A 23684-nucleotide genomic window follows, 5' to 3' on the forward strand; every position below is an offset into this window, starting at 1 on the left:
GTAATGGCCATTTGGTTTAGTGGTCCATGCAAACAGCCATTGACCTCTTCAGCCCCCAGCCGGGACAGCAGCCATAAAGCATTTGAACTCCTTATGGATATTTCATGCTCCATGACATTCTTTTATGAGATAATTTTCAGTTTGTTTATTCCTCTACACGAAAGGAATTGATTATCTATATATCTAGATAGTGAATGATTTATTTTTTTCCACCTCTTCTCTGTTTTCTAATTTCCTGTTTTTTTTCATGTTTAGGAAGCGGACCAGAACATAGGAAACTTCCGTCACCATCATGCATGTGTCTAACTACCAGAAGATTTGTGTCATTTGAAAAGACTAACGGTGAAAAAAAAGACTCAGAGGAATACAAGAACTCAGTCAGCAGACAGAAACGACAATAACCCAGTGCTTAGACATGGCCAGCACCCAGACCAGTTTGAAAACCCCTTTCAAAGACTTGACCTCATTCAAGGGCAGCATGAAACGGCTGTACAGAGAGCGACTGGAAGACGCGCCCATCAAGAAGCGAGTGATGGCGGAGATCAACCTGAAGCGTCGCAGCTTGGATTCCTTCCCCAAAACTCCAAAGGTGAAGAGGGAGCAGATCGAGGATCTGTGCCACGACGCTGACATGGATGTGGAGGGCCGGGCTGAACTGCATGTGGTGGGCTCTGCTAAAGCCCTGGACCTGAGCCCTGGGCTCAAACACACACTGGCCCAGTTCACCCTCAGCAGCCAGAGCTCCCTTGGGGGCCCAGCTGCCTTCTCAGCCCGCACCGGCCATGAGCATTCCCCGGCCGGCATGCCCCCTCTGCCCTCCCCTCCTGTTCTGGGAGGGGGCCCCCTGCTGGTTCCCTGTGACAGCTCCACTGAACTCACCCACTCGCTGCTGGAAGGAGAGTCTATCTCCTGCTTTGTCGTTGGGGGAGAGAAGCGGCTTTGCCTGCCCCAGGTGCTCAACTCTGTGCTGCGCGACTTCTCGCTGCAGCAGATCAACACTGTGTGCGATGAGCTGTACGTCTACTGCTCACGTTGCGACGCTGAGCAGCTGCACATCCTTAAGGTGCTGGGCATTCTGCCGTTCAATGCACCTTCCTGTGGCCTCATTACGTTGACGGATGCACAACGGTTGTGCAATGCACTGCTGCGTCCTGGGGCGGCCTTGCCTGCCGACCCCAGCGGTAAGCTGTTGACCCAGGGCCTGTTGAAAGAGAGTGAAGCCAGCTTCCAGGTGGAGCACCAGTGTCTGGGGAAGTGCCAGGGTCTCTTTGTGCCCCAGTTCTACACCCAGCCAGAGGCGCCCTGCATCCAGTGCGTTGAATGCCAGTTGCTCTTTTCACCACAGAAGTTTGTCATGCATTCACATAAGTCACCTGATAAGAGGACCTGCCACTGGGGCTTTGACTCAGCCAAGTGGCCCTGCTACCTGCAGCTTTCCAGGAAGTACGAAGGCACGCCTGAGGAGCCAAAACTCAAGCAGCTCCTGGACGAGGTCAAAGAGAAGTTCCACTACAAGCTCAAGAGGTCACTAGACAAAGTAAGTGCACTTCTCAATTATACGTGTGTCTTTGTGTATCTCTGCCTGTTTGCATGCAATAAAATGTCTATCAATTAAAAATGTGCTTTATTATGTTGGATGATGTGCTTTTACATTCTCATAAACTGGCTGGCTAGTTGGCCCTTCCTACCTAAAATGGTCCAGTCCCATATTCTGTGTGATCAGCAGATTTGACCAGACTACCTTACGGCTGGTGTTTTCTTAAACCAGCGTTGACCTAGTATGTGTGAGAGACGCCTGGGACAGGTGGTGACATCTGCCTGGCCAGGTCTGATCAGATGAGGTTAGGCCAGCTGGCCACAGCTGAAGGGGAAGTGCATCATTTGTCCCCTCAGGTCACCTGGAGGTCACTGGGAATGTCACTGAACAAAAGGCCAATATAGGAGGCTCAGGAAGAGCCTCTTTGACTCCTGTATTAAAACTACATGTCAGCAGTTAATTGTTAGAGCTTTTGTTTGACTGTAAAATTAAAATAAGTGTCTAGTTTGCCCTAATTGGAATTTGTCTTTTTGCATACTCCTACACAATTTGAGGAAATGTCTAGATGTAGTATGAGCCACAGTTCCAGGACTGGGACATAGACATCAATAGTGACCCTTTTACCTCCAGGCAATTGAAAATTAAATGGCTTCATTGCATTACCAGTAGTTATCACTGAAAGCCAGAATGCTGCAGAGTCTTCCAAATGATTTGGCCAATTTGTTTTTATTCTTGCTGTGTAAAAAAATCATGTCAATGCAGTATCCAAGCCACAAGGGCAGCATGCCTATTGAAAAGTCAGCATTCAGTAGGGGGAAAAGCTCTAGATTGTTTCCCTGCCATTGACTGGTTTATGTCTCATGACCTCCCTCTGACCACAGTGGACTGCCCTTTTTGTATTGTTTTGTGGGTAATGGTGGGGTTTTGCTTTTGTCTGTTTGCTGTGGTTTGTTTGCACTCAAATCCACCAGTTCAGATAGATTTTTGGTGAAGTAAAAACACTGAAAGATATTCCACCTTTTAACCAGCAAACACACATTTCTAACAGAAAGGGGCTCTACCACAGTCCTTGCCAGCAAGATTTATTTGTGATAGTATTGCAGCAGGTTACATGAGAGACTGTGTAGTAGAAAGATTGCAGTGTGTATTCATAGTGTGTGCAGGTGTGAGTATGCACATTTCTGAAACACAAGATACACATTTTGTAGTGTTTGTGTATCTGAGATAGGGAGAGATGCCTTGCTTTTTTTATGGTTAACTTGGTGTGTGAATGTGCCGGAAATACCGTCTGCTGTCTCGTCTAGCGTCCCGACCACATTCCTGTCTCGCCTCTTCCCAATTGTCCTCCTCCTCTTCCTCTGCCTCGGTTTAAGGTATGCATCTTGGAAGACGCAGGCATTCATTCTCAAAGGCACTGACATTTTAATACCACAGAGGAAACGCGCACAAACAGCAGACCACAGACGCAACACACATGTACAAAAACATATGCTCAAGGTGGATGACGAGTCCTATAATCTTTGGTGTGTGTTTATGTGTGAGACATTGCCAACCTCCGTGTGTGTAATGAGCTGCAAACCGGAGGCTAGTATGACACATCTTCGTCTCTCTCTGTCTCACACTTTGCCAGGCTCTCTGGAGCCTCTGTCTCACCACAGTTTCAGGTGCTGTCTTCTCTCTATGGGGTGATTTCACAGTCTATGTTTTTTTTATTTCCTTTTTGTCGTTGCTGTTTCTTTTTGAAAAAAATCTAGACTAGACTGTCCTTGTTCTGTTATTTGTGAGGGTTTGGTCTTGATCGAAAATGGTGTTGTCAAATTAATTGCGCAAGTGAAATTTTACGGAACAGCTTAGTTCGTGCAGACAGAGAGACACACAAAGTCACAAATTCCTGGAAAGACAGTTGCCTATGAGTCTACAGGAAGCAGGTGATTTTGGCATTAAAAGAGGATGCCACCCCCCCACCCCCTCCCACTGAAGCGGATGTAAGGGTGTGCGAAAGGTCAGTGGCCAGAGAACAAGGTGACCTGCCAGTGTCCAGCTTCACTCAGTCAGGACACAGGGTTCCCTTCCAAGTCCAACCACTCTCTATTTATGTGTGTGTGTGTGTGTGTGTATTTGTGTAATGAAAGTGTGTGTTTGACTGAACAGGAAGTGAGGCAGACGGACATGTCTCTCACCCTGAACATCCTCCAGACTCTCAGTGTCCAGCCGCCTCCACTGCACTGGCTGTGTGACTCATACTTTCCACATCCCAGTGGATGTTAGTGGAAGGCCAGCCAGGCAGCTTATAGTCACACATACTTTTTAGAAAGATGGCTCGCCTCGGTGTGTTGCTCTAACCCTGACTTCAGACCCTTTTCCCAGTGGCCCTTATTTACACATAGTGTCAATGTGCACATTTACAAGCGGTTCATTTACAAGCGGAGCGCTCTGGGACCTCTGAAAGAGAAGATACACAAACAAGGGAGCCTTCTGGAAGTTTTTTTCCCACCTTCTTCAATGGCTACTGGTCCCATATCCTGTTAGGAGTGTTTGGTTTGAGAAGGTGCAGTTAAAAAGTCCAGCACTTGCTCTCTATAAACGGCGCTTTGTGCCTGAAGGCACTGCTACCCTGTCCACTGATCCCTGCTGTGTAAATAGAGTTTGCTAGACAGACGCCACCAACAGACAGCAACAAGCTGAAGTCTTATTTCAGGAGTTACTTGACAGACAATGAGTACATTTTGCCTTCAGGGGTTGTGGCAGACGCTTGTACTTTCCACTGAGACAAGATCATGTGTTGTCATTTTTATTGGGTGATTTTTCTTCCTGGTAAGACGGGAAGTAACGCAAACTCTCATTAATGATAATCATTTTATTATTTGGGTTGCATGTTTACGTGGCATAAGTATTACAAAACTACAAAATCACCAGTAGTACTCGCAGTTATATTTTACCATACAAAGATACACAAAGGTGATTTCTTTTTTACAGTCTAAAATATAAACGATTTTATACAACTTTGTATGATGTCATTGGTTTGATTTACCAGAGTCATGAACTTTTGTTATATTTTTATATCTAGGTAGAAAAAATATGCACTTTCAAAATAAGAAAAAACATTATGGCCTGATCTTTTAGACATACTTTCCCACCCTAGCGAGCATAACCTCCCTCATAACCTCATGGCAGTACTTACTGAACATAGCTATGTGTTACTTGTTTTCCTCAGCCTTGTTTGTTGCGTTGTGTTGGCTCAGAGTCAGAAGTGTCAGACGGAGAGAACAGCCGTCCTCTGTCTGTCTCCCTGGCTGGGCTGACACAGTGGCTGCGGCACAGACGGCAGACAGCTGCATCTCTCTGGCTTCCTTTATTTGCTATTTGGAAACCAGTGACTTCATTACCGCAGACCAGTGCAGCTGCACTCTCTTGCTGTCTCCTGGGTTGTCTCCTGGGTTGTCTCCTGGGCTGTCTCCTGGGCTGTCTGTCTGTCTGTCTGTCTGTCTGCCTGCTTGTCAGTCATTCTCATGGGCTGTAACTAATTGGATTTTGGCAGGCATTCTAACCATTCACTGTGCTGCCTTTGCTATCTTTTCCTCCTTCCTCTACCTCTCCCTCTATCTCTCCCTCTATGTCCGTCTTCAATCTGCCTTCTTCTTTTGGGTTTGTGTCCTCACCCATCTGGACTTATGGCCTTCACTCTGCTCTTCACTCTACCCTCCTTCGCTCACCATCATCCCTTTTTTATAACCCAAACAGTAATGCTGTTGCCCACATGTCTGTAAACAGTCAATACCCCTTGGGCCCCAATCAGCGGACAGTAACAAAATAAGCAGCCAAATGACCCGATAAGTCAATCGTTACATAAGCAATAAGACCACTTGTGTGCGTCTGCTAGGCAGATGAGAGGAAAGCCAGTGGCTATTGATCGGGTCTTCGACCTTGATGGATGTGGCGAGTTGTCGCATGACACAGACACTGAATAGAGGAGGAGACGGACCAAGAGGGAGGCAAGAGGAAACGAAAGAAGAGTGAAATGAGGAGACTCAGTTACAGGGGCCACAGCTGGTGTTGCATAAGTTCCTGTCTGTGTTCAGACATGTGCACCAATCTCTCAAGTTAACCTCACCTCTGCTTCTGCTGTCGCCTGCTGTAATGTTTGTAACTCAGACAGGATGCCAGACAGAGGTAGCGTCAGACAGAGGTAGTGTCAGGCAGACGCAAAAAGGGTATCTGTGGTCAGAAAACATACTACCCCTGAGGGAGGCACTTGAGCAAATCAGGTAAGGGCTGAAAAGAGAAGTATAAAGTACGAAACAAAGAAGATGAGAGGGTAAGGTCAGGACAGGTGGGTCTTGCTATTGTCTCGGTCACAAACTGCTCTCCACTTTGGTCGTCTTCAATGAAACAGGCCGTGTCCACATCCATTAGGTGGTCACAGGGGGCTTGGGCCCCAGCTTGTCTTTCCCCGAGTTGAAAATTAACCTCCCCAAGACCTGAGCTGAACTAAAAATGTAGCCTGGAACAGCCCTCTTGGTTGGCCAATCGCATGCCGGCTAGCTCGCATTTCCCCAGCTAACACTCAGTCTTTGCCCCCCCCCCCCCCCCCCCAAGACACCCATACACATATTTCTATATCTGCCTCTATGTTTATGCATTTCCCTAAGAACAATTATCCACTTATGCTGAATACACAGCAGCTTCTTTGAACGCTGGCCCAGAGTAACCTACACGTCTGTATGTAGTTTGGTGTGGGAGACCATGTTCCCTGTGCACAACAGGCTCAGCCTTGGCCAGTGTTTGCTGCTTGTTGTAAAGGGCTAAATGGGGCCCCGCAAGGTAGGAGGGGCTGAGCCGAGGGGCCTCTGGTATGTCACCATCAGGTCAGTGCCAGTATCACAGCTCCATAACAGCATTGCAGCTCACTGGAGGAACGCCAAAGTCATTACTTCTCAGTCTTTTTTTTAAATAGATAAGAATCTATTAATCAAGTTTTTAGTTTCAGAACCAACATTTGAAAATGGTCACAGGCCTCAGCCACAGTTCAGTCCACCACTTGGATTTGTTGTGCACCAGCTCACAGCTTATCCTGTGCACTACAACCCCACATTTAGAAATTCACTATTGGTTGACTGGTGGCAGTTTCCCACCCCAGCCGCAGCCTCTTATTTTTGACTGTTTCCTTGGCTTGGACTCTTTTCCCACCTCACCACCAGAAGAAGAAGATAATTGTGGGACTGATGTGAGCTAGCCACAGCAGCAGGCAGCAGAGATAGGTCAGTCCAGATAGAGTGGAGCCTCTGCCACGTCTGCCAACAGTCTCATAGACTAAACAAACTGCCCCTCCCAGCCAAATGTACTGCAGGCTTTAAAAGAGTCCTGGACTGACAGCCTGTTTGCATGTTCACTGTGCTCTGGCTCTCCCCCCTGAGGGCGTCAGACCAGTTTGTTTCTTCTAAAGAAAATGAGAGCAAGAACAAGTGAAAGAGAGAGGGGTATATAATGGACTACGAGTTCAAACAAGACTGTAAGAAGAGAAAGCAGCTTGGATCGTAACACGTCTGACTAGCTTGCCTGGGTTGTTTTGCATGAGACCTGAATAATGAGGAGTGGTATTAATTAATCGATGTGTTGATGAGAAGATTAACTGTCCACTGTCTGGTCTCCCTGGGAGACGAGCAGGTTGTGTGTGCGTTGGGGGCAGGGACTAGGCGAGGGAGGTGTACTGTAAAAGGGCTGTGAGAGACTGCCAGCCTGTGTGTGTTGTGTGCAAGCAGAGAGAGCACGTTTGCATTTGAAAGACTCTTCTGTGCCGCCTTCCCGGTGGGAACGGTGATTAATGAAGATATAAATGGAGAGACCCAGAGACGGCGCTTTCCATAGGAGCACCATGTACACAGCTGACACACACGCACATACACACTATATAGACAGTTAGGCTCCCTCTCTCATATTTTCTCCCACAGCCACAGTCTCCCAGACAGGGAGATAAACACAGGATATCAAAGGCGTGTCATGAGTCCCGCTGGGCTGCTACCCGGCACATCCACAACACATTAAGCCAGCCACTACACCGATCAATTATGCATGTTGCAAACAGAGAAATCAGGGGAAAATAGTCAGCCTGTATGATTAAAGGAATCCCCATCTCTCCACTTTGCCAGTAATTTATTTTGTGTGTTTGGTAATGGCTCGTCATTTCCATATGGAAGCGATTCTGCTTGCGTCGTTTGTTTAGGTGTCCACATTTTTTTTTATCAAACATCCCCCATGTTCTTAATTGCACACAACAATGGCAGCCAAGTTAAGTGCTGCTGCGGCCCATGCTACTTTTTACCGTCAGCCTACGCACCAGATGAAAGCAAAAAGCACAGCAAACCACTGAGATGCAAACTTGCCAAGCTTGGATAGGTGATTACTCGCCCTGTAAGTCCTTTTTATTTTGCAGCCTCACCTTTGCTCCACTAACATCAAACACCCTCCAACTGTTTCTTTCCCGTCCACTGCTGGCAGCTTCTGTAACCTGTAAATCCTTATCTCACCAGGGGCCTGACTGATGTTGCTCAGGGCAAGGCTGTAAAGTTAGCAACTGGGAAACAGACTGCATTAGTGAAGGTGAAACAAGTGACGTTTGGTGGTTTTGCCCAGGCTTCAATCTCTTTCTGCATCAGCCTTGCCAAATGCTGATGTGTTTATCTCACCGCTATTCCCACCTGCAGTGATGCCGCTCATGGGAATCATCTGTCTCCCTGATATTTCTTCGGGCAGACGCACACATGCAAACATACTATCTTCTTTGCCTCATAGCCCTCAGGGGTCCATAGCAGCTCATCAAGATCCTGCAAATAGAAGACTGTTTCCCTCTGGATCCTCAACAGCCCCACTGCACCTCTTTACAGCATAAACTAAGTAGTAGACAATCCTTGAGGTCATTGACCTCTAGATGTAATTAATCATCCAATAGCTTTCATGAAATGTATATTGTGTATTTTTATTTGAGTATACTTCAGCTATGGAAGCCCAATTAAGGGTTGCATGTGTTGAAACTGCTGAGTGCACTTAAGCATCCTTGCATGCAAGCTAATAGTCAAGTCCTCCTTAACTGTCCCCAAGCAACAGAGTGGTTTGTGCTTGTGTGTGCGACTCTTGTTGAGCATGTGGCACTGATTCTTTGCGTGTCCAGCTCTTTTTCTGGCTTCACTGTTGCTCGTATTAAAACAGCCTTGCTGCTGGGGCGACTTGGCTCGCATGGAGCCTTATCGCCCTTGACTTTATCCTTTGAAGAGTGAAGCATTGCCTTTGTGGTTTACAGCCTGGCTACATTTTAACCAGTTCCTATGACAAGTGCACTTTGTTATGCTGAACATTTTGTTTGTCATCGCTGTCAAAATTTACCGGCTGAGACACATCCTGATCCCAGATGAGGCCATATGTACAGTAGTTCTTCAGAAGACTGACTCATGTTGAGGGAAGAAATCCAGCCTCAAGCCAAATGACGGTAAATTTTGGCAAGGTTGCCCTTTTCTGTCAGCTGCTTTGGCCAGCAACCAAGCAGCCTTATTTTCTATTTCGTGTGCCTCTGAAAGGAAGAAATTTTAAATCCAAAAGTCAAACTTTTTGTCCTTGTGTCATCAGACGTGAATGACAGAAAGCCAGACTGTGACTTAACCCTGATGTGAGCTTTGAACATTTCCATATGATGACATCTCTTATTAGAGAGATGATACACACAGTAGCATGGGATACTGTGCAGATGACACAGTCCGCAGTCCATGATTAAAGGAAGCCAAAGGGTCAAACACAGGCAGAAACTCAGCCAGACACACAAATACAACCACTTCCTCCCGTCACCACGCCAACCCTATCCTGCAGCGTGAGTCACGGTGCTCCATCAGTGCTGCAGTCTGCTCTCCACTCATCAGCGTCACTGTGGAGCCAGGACAAAGATTTATCACCGTCCCGGTCTCTCGCACAGTCTGTTTGATGTAGGCCCAGGTGTGTTCACTTAGAGCTCTGACTCAACCATAATGACATTTACCAAACCCAGCCACGTTTTCCTTTGGCTGTTGTCAAGCCTGCCTCAGACAGTGACTGTTTTAATGAAGGAAGACTGGTGATCAAGTGTGTAGACTGTGGGTTCACCTGTCATGGGCTTTGGTGCATTAATTACGGTACAAGCAGGGTGGAAATGAATAGCCACCTCCTGCCAAATGCTGGCAGATTTCTGTGTGTAGGTTTCGAAATTGAAGTTCGTCTTTTTAATAATTCAGATTTTTCCTGATTAAAAGTAAATACATCTAGTAAATCTTGCAGTCCACGAGCCATTGTGAAAGTAGAGAGAGTGGTCTTCAGAGACTTGTTTTGAAAACCAAAGCTTGTGACAGAGAGAGAGAGAGAAAAGAGGGAGAGTCATGGTAGCTGATGGATTTGCATTACAGGAGCTGTTTGTGTGTGGGAGAGACAGCCTCGAGCCTGAGGGGCCTGGACAGCAAAGCCAAGCTGCCCATGCAGAGGCGAGCTGTAGAGGCTTCAAACAAGCTCCTGCATGTAATATGGATGAGACCGGAGCTCCCTGCAGAACAGTCAGAGGACCCAAGGCCTGTTTGGATTTAACTGTCTCTCTTTCCATGTGTCTGTGATAGATTTTACCCTTCGGGGCGTTTTGGCCAGGTGGAGCTTTTCTCTTTTGGAGGGCTGTGACTGTATCATGGGTCAGCCCCCTTACCCTCCTCTCTCTTTCTCCACCCTTCCTTCCCTCCTTCCTTCTCCATCCTCTTTCCCCCCCTCTGGCCTCGTTGCAGACAGCGACGACCAACCAAGCATTGACATTTACTGCAGTATTCCACATTACAGCAGAGCAGCTTCCAGTGCTGAGGAAGAAGTAAACAAACCACGGATCGATATATGACCGCATACTGGGGCCAGTAAAGAAGGGGTTTTAGTCAGGGGCAACTCCCAACTCTTGCGCTAAAACATTTAAACCTCTCATTTAAACCTCTCATTTAAACACTCACTTATTTAACTGTGAAGCCCATTTTCCTTTAGTCTTGTTTTTAGAGATGTAGTACAAGAATTACAAGTTTTTATTTCCACCTTTCCCCAAGGGACATTCACTTACTTTAGTGTCTCATTGCTTTAAGCTTCGTCTTTAAATGGCAATCAGGCCAAATGCAAATGAAATTATTGATGAGGTTATTGTTGCTGGGTGATACAAAATACATTTAGCTACTGAATGGCTGTTAGAAACAGGCTTCAGAATGTATTTTGAGGCATTTTAGTGGATGCTGTGTAATTTATTGCGAAGACCGAGGGTTGGGCAGTGTCTCCATTTTGTGTTTTCTCTCTGTAGTGATAGCAGTGCATTGCTGGCTTCCTGACAGCCTCTCTCGGTTTTCAGTCTGCTTAGCAACGCTCATCCTCTCTGCAGCTCTCTCACTCCCCTCTGTCTCCTAGCACTCTGAGTTGTTTCATCCATTCGAATAGTGAGCTGAGTTCCCTTATATAGAAAACCAGGCAGCTGAGTTGTGTTTTGGTGGTGGTAGTGTGTGTGTATGTGTGCGTGTGTTTCCCTCCCTAATTGAGGATTTGAACCAGTAACCTACCTCCAAACAGCGTCCCAAGGCAACAAGCTTCTCAGGAGACTTTCTCTTTCGTTTTTGGTAAAACACACACACACACACATACACACACACACACACACTGGCCCAGATGAAGCTCAAATGATGAGTACAGTCATCTACAGACAAGACAAGAGCACACTGGCCTCATTCTCAGTCGATGCGTCCTCCTGGGAGACTGAAGTGTGTCTACTTGTGTCTGTGTGCACGACAGTTGTGCTTGCAGTAAACTACGTCATCCTCCTACTCTGCTGTTTGATGGAGCTGTTGGTGGATGGGATGTCTGTTAACTTGCTTGTGCATCTGTGTGTGTGTGTCTGTCTGTCTCCTGGCCTGGTTTACTCACATAGGTGAGCCCCGACAGCTTGGGTAATTAACGCTCTGGGGGGCACTGGGGAAGGAAAGTGGAGCACACACACACACTGAGCTGCTGTGCTTGAGATGGTAAGCTGCACATGTATATGCAGCTAGTATGCTCCCCTGCGCATGGGTGATTTTTAAATGCCCTTCACTGACTCAAACGCAAGGGAACGCATGTAGATGAACATCACTGGCCACATTCTGATACAGGCCTGTTGTGCTTCATGTCAAACCTAATGACAGAAATTAGGAGAAGAGAGACTCATCATTCCCTCATAATATTGCGTATGAGGTGAAATGACATGGTAAGAAAAACAATACACTTTCCACTTATTTTCTTTGCTGCAGCTGAAAGGGCTGAAAGGAAAGTTCAGACATAAATTTCTCAACCTGCATGCCGTGCCTGTCTTTTACAAGGCTGAATTGTATTTGCTTTCCCATAAAGCTGTATGATGATGGCTAAAATAATCTTATTTTGCAACATATGTCTGTTCATGACTATTAGTCACAGTACTTGAGGTTTATGATATGAAGAGTGACATCATGTCATTGTACTTCTTGCTTCTGGTGTAATGTTTCATCATTGCAACTATGGATCTAGGATTAGTAGGGTTACTGATCAATTAATAATATAGTATATGAGACATTTTCTTCTGCAGTTACCGGAGTTCAAAGTGATGTCTAATTTATACTTGAATGGGGTAAAGAAGCAAATGTTTTGCAGATATTTCTATTTGATAAATGACTTAATTGATTAATGATCAGAGCTTTCATGGATTCATTTTCTGTCTAGCAGCTAATCGATCAGCGCTAATCGACTCAATGATAATTATGGCAACTAGATGCATGCAATGTTACGCAATCATGTAGCCATAGTAGCATTTTAAAATGAGGTTAGATAGCAGAGTGAAAATTAGTTGGCTGGGACAACAAATGTGGAATGATGAACTGAAGCAATTACTCAATTATTTGATCGAAAGAAAATTGTCCTGCAACAATTTTGATTGTTGATTAATCCTTTAATTCTTTTATTAAACAAAAATGCCAAATAATTCTCCTGTTCTAGCTTCTCAGATATGGATATTATTTTGTTCTTCTTAGTCTTCTGAGGTAGTAAGTTGAATATTTTTGTGTTTTGGACAGAACAAGATATCTGGAGACATCATGATGAGTTCTTTGAAATTGTGATGAACATTTTTTTTTTCCTTTAACAGACCAAACAATTAGTCAGATGCAGTCCTAGTATTTTTCTTCCACTACTTTTATAGATACTGTCTGTGTGTGTCGTCTCTGTGACGACGGGGTTACCGTGGCCTGCCTAGTGTATTCCAGTCAGACAATTTGTCCATTCATGAGGTAACGTTATTACAACCCTCCTCATGTACTGCTGTGAATATAGACTGGAAGCCGCCGCCTGGGATTTGACTGTGAAACATGAGGAACGGAGTAGGCAGAGAGAGAGAGAGAGAGAGAGAGAGAGAGAGGGAGATGAATAGAAAAATTGATCGAGAGAACTTAAAGAGACGTCTTTTTATGTGAAGGATTATAGAGAAATACTGAAGCAGCTTTCCAAATTGAACTCCTGTCAGTGGTAAAGCTACAGTAGGTGGACAGTAGATGTTGCATTTATTAGGGGGAGATTCCTCACGATCACTTTTATAACTCGCTTCATTTTCTCCTATGGACTCCCGTTGACTGTTTCTCCGTTGGGTCCCATTGGCTGTGGCTATGAAGGCTGTGGTGTGTGTGTGTGGATTGTAAAATGGCTGACTCTAGCTATGGAGGAAGGAGCTCAACACGTTGGCAGGGAGGGGAAAGACTGTGTGTGTGTTTGACGTGCGTGTGATGACTGTCTAGACTAGAGTGCCCATGTGGTGCAAAAATGTGCCCGAGGCCTGAAGCCAAAGCCATTCGGGAATGGACCTGTCCTTATCTGCCTGTGTGTGTCTGTGTGTGTGTGTGTGTGTGTGTGTGTGTGTGTGTGTGTGTGTGTGTGTGACTCTGGCATGACTAGTCTGGCTGATGCTTATCAGTGTGCTTGTCTGGTTCTGTTCTCTCTCTTGTGTTTGGAAAGCGGGAGGAACAGGTGTGTGTATGTGTGTGTCTGGGGGAAGGCACAAACAGACAGTCACATGGTGTCTGCTTGTCTGTTCATCTGTCTTGGCAGTCTGCCTGTTCTTTTTTTTTTTTTTTTTTTTCTTTCCTGTTTACCTCTTTCACCTGTTTGTCTAACTGTCCACCTGTCAGACCTGTCCTCATCTGAGCACTGCTCTGTTTTATTACTGCTTATCTTTTCGTCCAAGGCTGAAGTGAAAGAAAAATAAGTTGAGTAATCTTCTCAGCACATACAGGAGGAAATATAATAAGTATATTCCTGTAAGCACTGAGTGAAGGGTCAAACACTTTGAGCAATGAGGCAAGAAAAGATAATTGTTGGCTCTACGCTTGAAGTGATCGAGGAATATGCCGTCTTTGTGGCAAATATACTTGTCTTTTTTACCAATATACACAAGTAAAACTGAAGACTTAAGCTTTCACAGCAGATAACTAGTCAAGAACAAAACATGTAGACTCAGAAACAAAACCCAGTCATCTCATTTCACCGTGCTGAGTTAATTAGAGCCTCTACCAAAAAAAAAGTGTATTCCTTTAAATGCCCCACTTTGCTGCCTGGTTCCCTTGTGGGCTGTTATTGATTTGGCTGCTGAAACAAAGTGCGGCTCCCAGTCCATGGATAAATGGCTTATTGGATTAAGACCTCCATATAAAGGCCTCTAGTGTCTGTGTGTGTTTGGGGAATAGGGGGGGCAGGTGGGACCACCAGAGCACTGGACCCCAGTAAAACACGTACAAAACTAGATCCGAAAGACAGATGCAGATTTTACATATTAGATTTTCATCGCAAGCAAAATATTAGATCAACATTTGGGGAAACTTTGAGGAAAAAGTGACGTTAGATTAGTTTAAAGAGAAGACAAGAAACATAAATGAGTTTCTGCGACATACTGTGAGGCTGGCAAGATGCTTCAATATCTTGTTATTGCATGATCAGGGCCCGGAAGTACATATATCTACGTATCTGTAGCTTGATCTTTGACACAGTTGACGACTGCAGCAGAACAGGATGTGGTCTAGAAACAGACAGGGCGTGACTGACTGTCTCTGTGAGTGTCTCTGTGAGTGTCTCTGTGTGTGTGTGTGTGTGTGTGTGTGTGTGTGTGTGTGTGTGTGTGTGTGTGTGTGTGTCCTTTCCTCCCTCACTGTCTGAGGCAGAATGAAAAGGCACCCAAATAAAGGCTGTTTACTTCCTCCTGAGAGAGAGGAAAAAGGAGAATGAGCTGCGAAGAGGGAGGATGGGTGGCACAGTTATGTTTTGTGAACCCCTCTGTTTCTGTCCCATGAGCGAGATTGTGGTGCTCGCCTGGGGTTTGTTTCAGTTTCCATACACGACCACTGATGCCTGGGTTTCAACAGATGTGAAGACAGTTGAGCCCAACAGTGTTTATGTTTTAGGCCACAAAAGGGATTTTAAATAGATTTTGATAACGCACACAGCACACACAAGGCCTGCTGCTCTGGGATGAAAGGTCAGACCAAGACTTGCACACTCTTTATTGTGCCCTAGATAAGATTTGCCATTAGGCTTGTTGAGACACATGTTTGTGTGTGTGTGTGTGTGTGTGTGTGTGTGTGTGTGTGTGTGTGTGTGTGTGTTGCATCCTGGGCAGGGTTTTCAGAGTGTTACCATTTCAGTAGTATGTTCTCTGACCAATCAAGTCATCCTACTAGCTAAAAAAGGAGCACAATGATCCTGGTGATAAACTTGTATCCAAGGCTGCAACTAATATTTATTTCCATCAGTTAATCTGCCGATTATTCTCTCTATTAATCTTTTTGTCTGTGAAATGTCATCAAATAATGGAAAATGCTGATTGCAATTTTCCAGAGCCCCTTGTTTTGCCCAAGCAACAGTCCAAAAATATTCAGTTTACAATGATATAGAAGAAGAAAATCTCAAATTACTCACATTTAAGAAGCTGGTACAAGCTAATATTTAGCTGTTTTGCTTGAAAATGACTCCGACAACAAATAGATTATCTGAATATATTATCCAAATAGTTCCCAATTAATTTTCGGCCTTCGGATTAATCAATCAATTTATCGCTCCAGCTGTTGTCAAAATGTTCTTATTCAAGCATGTAATCCTTCAACTGAGGCAACAGCTCACCACAATTTTAATTTGATTTATGAATTGTTGGCTTTAGAAGAGCAACATGTTCAGCTTGTGATTTGAAATGTTCTTTGCTCCTAAATGTTTCAAAGTAAGTGCCGATTTGCTTGGTGGAAAATACATCACTCTAGTGTGTTCGTGTGTGGGGGGATGAGCTGTGTATGTGCTTTATTATACATGTATGGAGACAGCATGTGTATTTATAGCCAGTAACCGTGTATGTGTGTGTGCTTTTATATGCACTGAGATGGCAGTCATCTGGAGTGTCCATGTGACCGGAGTGGAGAGACGGAGGAGAGCTTGACCTCGGACTTGTTTGCTCTCTGTGTGGCAGTGTGTCGGCCTGTGTGTGTCAATGTGTCTGTCTTTAAGCTCACATACATATGAATTACACCAGGAGTAGAAAAGATTCCTCTTGTTGTCTGTGGGTATGAGCACAGAAAGAGACTCACTTATATCCTCTGCAGTCTTCTGCTACAAAGAAAGTGGGTATCTGTTAACTTTTTGTGAAGTTGAAAGCCTTCACCCCAATCAGAAATCAACTCTTCATGAATGATATAGTGGTGCTTTCGCTAGCACAGCCAATTATGAAATCTAACGCTCTGGGCAGAGTTTCATTTCTACCTTAAAATTGAAAAAGAAAAAAAATAATCTAAGTGCACAAGTTTAAAGAGCTTTTTATTTTATTTTATTTTTTTTAAAGATTACTGTTCCCAGAAGCTTACACAAGAATGTCAGCCTCCATTTCAAATGCCCCTTTGCTGTAAATGTTCATCTGAAACAAGAAAAGAGGCAACAAGTATTTCTGGTGTAAATGCAGTGGGAAGCCCAGATGGAGCTCACGGTGGAAACACGGCTGCCGCTGAAGTGCATTTACTCTCCGCCTGCGTTGGCCGGTCTGTGTATGGTAATGTACGGTCATGGATGTCTGTGTAGTAGAGTGGCGCTTGTTATTGTTGGATTTAACAGCACTCAGGCCTCACAGACACACATAGAAAAAACACGTTCCGCTCCCATTAATGCGTCTGCTGCAGAAATGTCACGTGTGCTAATGGTCTGGGGACTAAACTGAGGCTCTGGAAATGGGTCATATTGTAAAAGTTCACATGGCCGTATGTGTGTGTGTGTCTAGAGTTTCATCTAGCTGTATAGTGGTGGGATGAAGTGTGTGTGTAGCTGCAGCGGCAGGCAGACTGCTGGTGATTAGGAACAACAGGGCAGAGTTCAGCTGAGCGAGTGTGTGGAATGCTAATCCACATTGTCATACGGCGAGCTTCAGCCTGACAAAGGACTGGAGACATAGGGGGCAAGGAGCTGTGTGTTGTGCGTGTGTTGTGTGTGTGTTGTGTGTGTGTGTGTGTGTGTGTGTGTGTGCGCTTCATTATTGTGGATTAGGACTGGAGTAGCAGCGCAGTGTTAATAAAGCACGGTGTGGGGGGTGGCAATGTGGAACAGAGAGAGATGGGCAACGGGGAAGAGGAAAACATTTGTGTTGAAATGTGCAAACGTTTGCACCCACACACATTCATTAAGGAATAGGCAGGAATAATGAGCAGGGGTGTGTGTGTGTGTGTGTGTGTGTGGGCGGTGGGTGTTAAGCTGTCAACTGTCAGGTAAGCAGGAATTACAGGGATAGACGCAGGCAACCATTAGTGGAACACACACATGTATGTATGTTCTATATGGGGATACACAAGCACACACAAGCATATACACACTCATGTGCAAACACTAGTGTTCTTTGCACACACCCACACAATATTTCTTGTACACACACACACACACACACACACACACACACACACACACACACACACACACCTACCTTTTAATGAGCTGTCAGTTGACTCATCAGCACAGCATCTGCTGTTGTGGGGGTCAAGCAGATGAAAGGCCTCTGGATGACCTGGTGTTAATGTCAGTTTGGCCCCATGCTCTCCCTCTGTCTGTGTTTGTCTCTTACACACACACACACACACACACACACACACACACACACACACACACACTCGTGCAGGGGGGGTGACAGATCTTAGATTAGGTAAATGTAGTAGTGAGTACCATCAACACCCACACACATTCAGACAACCTTGTATCGGAGGGAATCCAGCCAGCGAGAGACCCTGTTCACCTCAACGCTACTGCTGTGGGTTTATTGTTGTTTCTGTCAATTCAACCTTCCCTCTATATCTGCCCTGTCCCATCATCCCACTCTCGCTCTCCCTCTGCCTCCCCTTTACTCCCTCCCTCCCTCCTTCCTCTTCAGTGCTGCAGTGCTGCCTTCTGGAGAAAAAAAGGAAAAAACACCAACCACAAGCGCTCGTAAACGGACGAGCCCCCCTTCTATATACACACACACTGGCGCACCTGGCAACGCATATGGCTCCAGTCATTACATTTGCATGCACATGCTCATTCATCCATGCCCTTGTAAATAAGGGACTATCCCCTACATACAGTACACATGAATTCACACAAGTACACAAATCACGCTAGTCGTAGTTGTTTTTTCTAATTGTCTTTTTTGAGACGGAACAGAAAAGGTAACTTAAACAGGTGCAGACAATTACTGTTCTATATGTAATACAATAATTAGCCAGTAATTGGCTAAAGCTGCTGAATATAGCTGCTGCTCGGCTAGTAGCTAATATGGATGTCAGGTGGCTGATATGTAGCTGTCACAGTAATTTGGCCGTATTGTTCTGAGGCTGTTTAGCTCTGGTAATGACAGTGTGTCTTAGCCGATACTGTGTAGAGGAATATCTTTATTGTGTGTGTGTGTGTGTGTGTGTGTGTGTGTGTGTGTGTTTGTTTGTGTATTCTGTGGATAAATGTTTATAGATGGCTTTAAAAGGCTAGTAAGTCAATTATTGATGCTTTTCTACAACCTCTTCCTCTCTATCTCACTTCCCTTCCCTCTGCTCTCTGCTTTTGCACTTTTCTCCTCATTGAATTCCCTCTCTTCTTCCCCATCCTCTTCTCCTCCCACCTCCTCTCCTCTCCTCTCTACACCTCCCGTCTCCATCTCTCTGTCTGATGCTGTGGGCTAGCTACGGGTTTATATTGCGATGCTGGAAAGCCTTGTTCCTCCGGTGCCTTCGGTTGAAAGTATGTGTGTGTTTGAACTGCAGGCAGGCTTGTGTGTAGTGTCAGGCCTGTCTGCTGCAGATAAGCATCAACTCCATCAGCTTGTGGCCTCTCACTGAGCATGTCCTGGATTTGCTCAAAAAACACACACACACACACAGACACACATGGACACACAACTAGAGGCAGCGCCAACAGTATTTACTGAACACACATGGCTCAGAGGGTACGAAGCTGACACAACATTCAACAGAAAATATGTCTTCACATTGGGCAAAAGGCTGACTCCAACTGCGTTGCATGTATACCAATGAATCACGCTCACAGATGCGCATAATGACAGGCCATGTTGTAGTCATGTTGACTATCAGCTTGGCTTTTCCTGTGTTTTATTCATAGGTTTTCCTCAGTGGGCTCATTCACTCTCTACTCTTACCTTATTCATTGTCCCGCTGCCTTTGTTTTCTCCGACACTGTATCACAGCGGACTCTGGCCATAGCTCACTTGCACACGCTGCTCACTTTTGATGCCATTTGTCTCCATTTTCTATCTCTTTGATGTCATTTGTCTCTATTTCCTATCGTTTAAATGCCATTTGTCTCTTATCTTTTTCCCACTGTGGTGCCAGTTGTAATTTTTTTTCTCACTACTTTCTTACTCTCGTTCCCACGCTCCCACGACAGAGTCCGTGCATCATTTGAATTGTTTTTAAGAAATTCCATGCCCTATTTCGGCGCTCTCTTACTCTGTTGCATTTAACCTTGGTGTGTGTTTGTCTGTCTGTTTAACTGTCTCTTCTTTCTCTGTGTTTCAGAAGGCAGTGGAGGAGGAAGAGGAGATCCAGGTGAGGAAACCATCAGCAGATCTCTGCTCCCCCAGCAGCAAGTTGCCCGACGCTGACCCTGCGAGAAAGGTCAGTTGTCGGTTCCCTCCCTGTATCCATCTCTCCATCACCTCCTACTGCTCCAACGTCCCCTCCTCTCTTCCCCCTCCCCCTCCTCTACACACAGGTCAGCTCTCAGGGTCACCACCCCCATCCTGACTGACACACACACCCCCTGTTCACCCATTCATAGCGGCATGCTTCTCCTCTCTGACCTGTCAGGAAATGCACTCATACGGCTGCTGAAAGACTTTGCTCTTCACCTCCCCCTATCGCAGCACACACACACCAACTTTACATGCAGGGAAGAAGCTCTTTATCATGATTATCTTTTTCCTCCAACACGCACACACTCTCCTCGTCTCAGCTGATGGCTGATGGATGATCCCTCATCCACATGTATGCATGCATATATTAGCTTTATTAGATTATGGCTCCAAGAGTGCCATGTGCAGTACAGCACATTCCCTTCTCCTCCTGCTGTGTCTCTCCATGTATTCATGTGTATGCATTTGTGTGTGCGTGGGCGTGCATCTTGTGATAATTCATCTATTCAACTGCAAAATGATATGCAAAGATCAATAAATGTGGATGGAAGATGCCATTCTGTGTCTTTGTAACCCTAAAACAAAGACAGTGTTGCTGAAGTGTGTGTGATATTTATGCGTGTGTGGTTTTTTTTTCAAGGGGAAAACATCTCCACCTGCACTGGTGTTCAACCGTCTTTTCTCGGACATCAAGGAGGAGCCAGGACACCCCACCCTGGTCCATCCCAGGTACTACACCTCATTAACTTCAATGTATCAACACCAATACAGACCACACAGAACATTAAAATCTCTAGTTGTTTAAATGTTTTTTTTGGGTGGGTAGACTTTGCTTAAAAAAGCATCTATCAATACCTGAAGCTCTTCCAGTTGGCCTGGTGTTATCTTTACAAGCCTGCTCCTTCTGTGCCAGATACTGTAGGTGTGTTTCTTTGTCCTTCTGCTTTAGTGAAATACCAAGTAAAGTTAAGTTTCAGTTTGACTTTAGTTTCATTTTCAGTAAATGAAATTCCCATCCCTAATTTGCTGGTATTGTGCTCCCTCTTCTGCTCTGCCTCCTCCTCATCCTCTATCCTCCATCATATGTGCCACTCCTCTCTCTCCCTCCTTCCCTTTTCTTCCCAAAGCCCTGGTTTCCTCTCTTCTGGTTCTCCGTTCCTTCCTCCGTCCCCCAGAGCATACCAGTCTGTGTTTGGATATGGCACTCTCTGATAGCTCACACAGTAATCTGACCCAGATTAAAAACTGGAATTAGATGGTTTACGGCGCCATGGATGCATGTGACTGCCTTGACATACTGACTGTGTGGAGGCGCGCAGACGTCAGGCCAGACAAACTGGCAGGATTAGCGTTCTGGTCACCTACCAGCATCACATGACTGCTACACTCTCAAACCAGTCAGAACTTGCGCAGACCAGTTAGGAGCATGTCTCTTGCACTGCAGCGTTAGTAACAATGAACTGCCACAGCCAAACGTCGTGCTAGACATTCGCAGCACTTAACGTCGTGTTTGGGTTACTACTAACATCCATTAGCGGTACACTTGTCAAATACGAGGCACGCTTACATTATTCAATCTCATCTTAGGCGTTTCGTGTGAAGGAGTTTCAGATTCCCACTCAGGCGAGCAGGCAGTTCTTCGTTTCCAACCAGAGGAGAGGAAGCAAGGCTCGGTTGGTAGTGCTGTAGTTTTGCAGGCAGAGCCCCACTGAGCTGTCATGCTTAACCTAGTTCACAGCTCCAGCTCCAGCTCTGTCTGGAGGGGACTGCTGGTGGGGGAGGGGTTGAAAGCTTCTCCTCTCTCCTCTCCTCTCTTCCATCTGCTTCTCTCTTTCTGTTTCTCTCTCTCCTCCCTCCCTCCGTTCCCACCATGCAGCCAGGAATAGACAGATAGTGTTGGCTCAGTGACTTCAGTGCATCTTCAGGCACTATCTCTCTCTCAGTTGTACCCACTACCTGGGCATTTGTGATAAGCTGAAGCCCTGTTTAGGCTGAGATCCTGTAAACACATGATAAGAAATATCCATATTCCACACTGTGTTTTCAGCTCCTGTCTTCGGATGGTGCAGTTACTTTATACGTTTACATGTTCTATTACTCTGATTCAGCTGGGTTTTATTGCTGCAGAGGTAAAAGGGCCATATAAGTTATTGCAGGTATATATGTTGCTTTATGTATATCAGCATTGCAAAGTCCATAACTCGTAAAATTTTACAATCTTTACTGCACAGACAGAAGTATGTGAAAGGTGACACTGCTACCATTATGACTAGAATAACAAAAACAAAGATAAAACAGATGCTTGATTCAGTATGTAAAGTAAAACACAGTAAAGATTTATCTACATCAGATCACTTCTGTGCTTCAATGTCTTCTTTCTGTTTCTCTCCCAGTTACTACCTGTACACATACGATAAGATGGTGGCTCCCAACGTTTCTCTGCAGAGGGAGGCGGAGATGAGCCCCGAGATGTTCGGCGCACTGCTCAAACACCACTACAGCCGCAGAGTGCTGGGCCACGACGAGCCACCCATGGGTCAGTAATGATATACACACATTAATACACTCAGAGAGACAAACGCAGAAGACATTTACTGAATATGCACACATGCTAAATTACAAACATTTACCACTTTAACACACCAATCCAGAAATTAGATACACACATAAAGCAAGCAAAACTTTATTTATATAGCACATTTCATTCCAAGAGAGAAGGAATGTTTTCTGTCTGCTTCTGAACAGTGTTAATGTTGGAGCACATCTAATGCAATCCAGTGAAGTTTTCCGAGAGCTACAGCCATAAAAACTAAAAGCCACTTCACTTACTTTAGATTTAAACCTTTGAACAACCAGACGGCCTGAGCCAGATGACCTAAGAGGTCTGATATTGGATAAGCAGGTCAGAGAGGCACTTTACCAAGGCCATGTGGGCTTTAAAATGGGATTCAATTATATGTCAACTTTGCCAGACATAAAGTTCCCTAGACATACTGAAAATTGTCATCCCTTCAGATACAAATCAGGAAGGTACTGGGTGAGGAAGTCCTACCCACTTCACAAGCCTTTTCATATTTATGTTGTGCGTATGTTTGCTGATAATGTATACAGGGCTTAACAGTAATAGTAACTTCATCAGTGTCAGAACTGAGATTACATATAATGTAAACATTAACAGCAATAATAATCAAACTAAAACTAAACTAAAAATAGTTTTATAGTAGGCATACTAACACTCATATCAAAACCAATACTACCAACATCAGACCGTGTGGCTGGGTCACGTTTCAATAGGGCTGTAACACACAAATTTCTTCAGAGAAGCTACTGCAATTAGAAACGATACGAAATCCATGAACAGAAACACGATCACAGAATATATATATGTAATCAGGCGTCTTGACGTGGCTTATCAATTCATATGTAACAGTATTAATCAAACAGAGGTATGGCTAGCCAAAGTTTATACATGATAACTGCATCTTTTAACTCCCTCTGTAGTTTATCAGTTAACCCAGAGGAGTTTCCATAGTTGGAAACAAGTCCGTTCTCAGTCACAATATCAGGATACGAACATTTAACGTACTGGTTGGACAGTCACGCACTCAGTAAAAGGCGATGAAACATGACAGACAACCAAAGAAAAGGTCCGTTCTGACCTGAAGAATCTTCCACCAATGGAGAAGAAGTCCACCTAACCAACCTTGGACTTTATTAGAGATTTTGTCAAACAGTGCACTCAAGTCTAATAATATTTGAAAATAATAATTTCTGACTTGACCTTCTTGTGAAAGTAAATGCAACAACCTACACTCTATAATTGTGTTCATGCAAGTAAAAAACAGAAAAGAGCAGAGCTGAAAGTAGGTGAAAGGGCAGGAAATTGCTTCCAGTTTATCCATTAAATTATTAACTTTAGATCTAGCTAATATTAGATAC

The 23684-nt window shown here is 44.9% G+C and overlaps 1 protein-coding gene across 1 annotated transcript in view; it reads left to right on the forward strand.

Moving 5' to 3' along the window:
- The first annotated feature begins 286 nt into the window (after positions 1-286).
- The window catches only part of skila (SKI-like proto-oncogene a), a 28063-nt gene continuing 4665 nt past the window's right edge, over positions 287-23684 (forward strand). The window contains exons 1-4 of the mRNA XM_070919216.1: positions 287-1537; positions 19630-19728; positions 20386-20474; positions 22139-22281. Of these exons, the coding sequence (XP_070775317.1) occupies positions 416-1537; positions 19630-19728; positions 20386-20474; positions 22139-22281 (1453 nt within the window). The 5' untranslated portion in view covers positions 287-415. The remainder of the gene's footprint in view (positions 1538-19629; positions 19729-20385; positions 20475-22138; positions 22282-23684) is intronic.

This window comes from Enoplosus armatus, chromosome 14, assembly GCF_043641665.1.
Source record: "Enoplosus armatus isolate fEnoArm2 chromosome 14, fEnoArm2.hap1, whole genome shotgun sequence".
NCBI classification, from domain to species: domain Eukaryota; kingdom Metazoa; phylum Chordata; class Actinopteri; order Centrarchiformes; family Enoplosidae; genus Enoplosus; species Enoplosus armatus.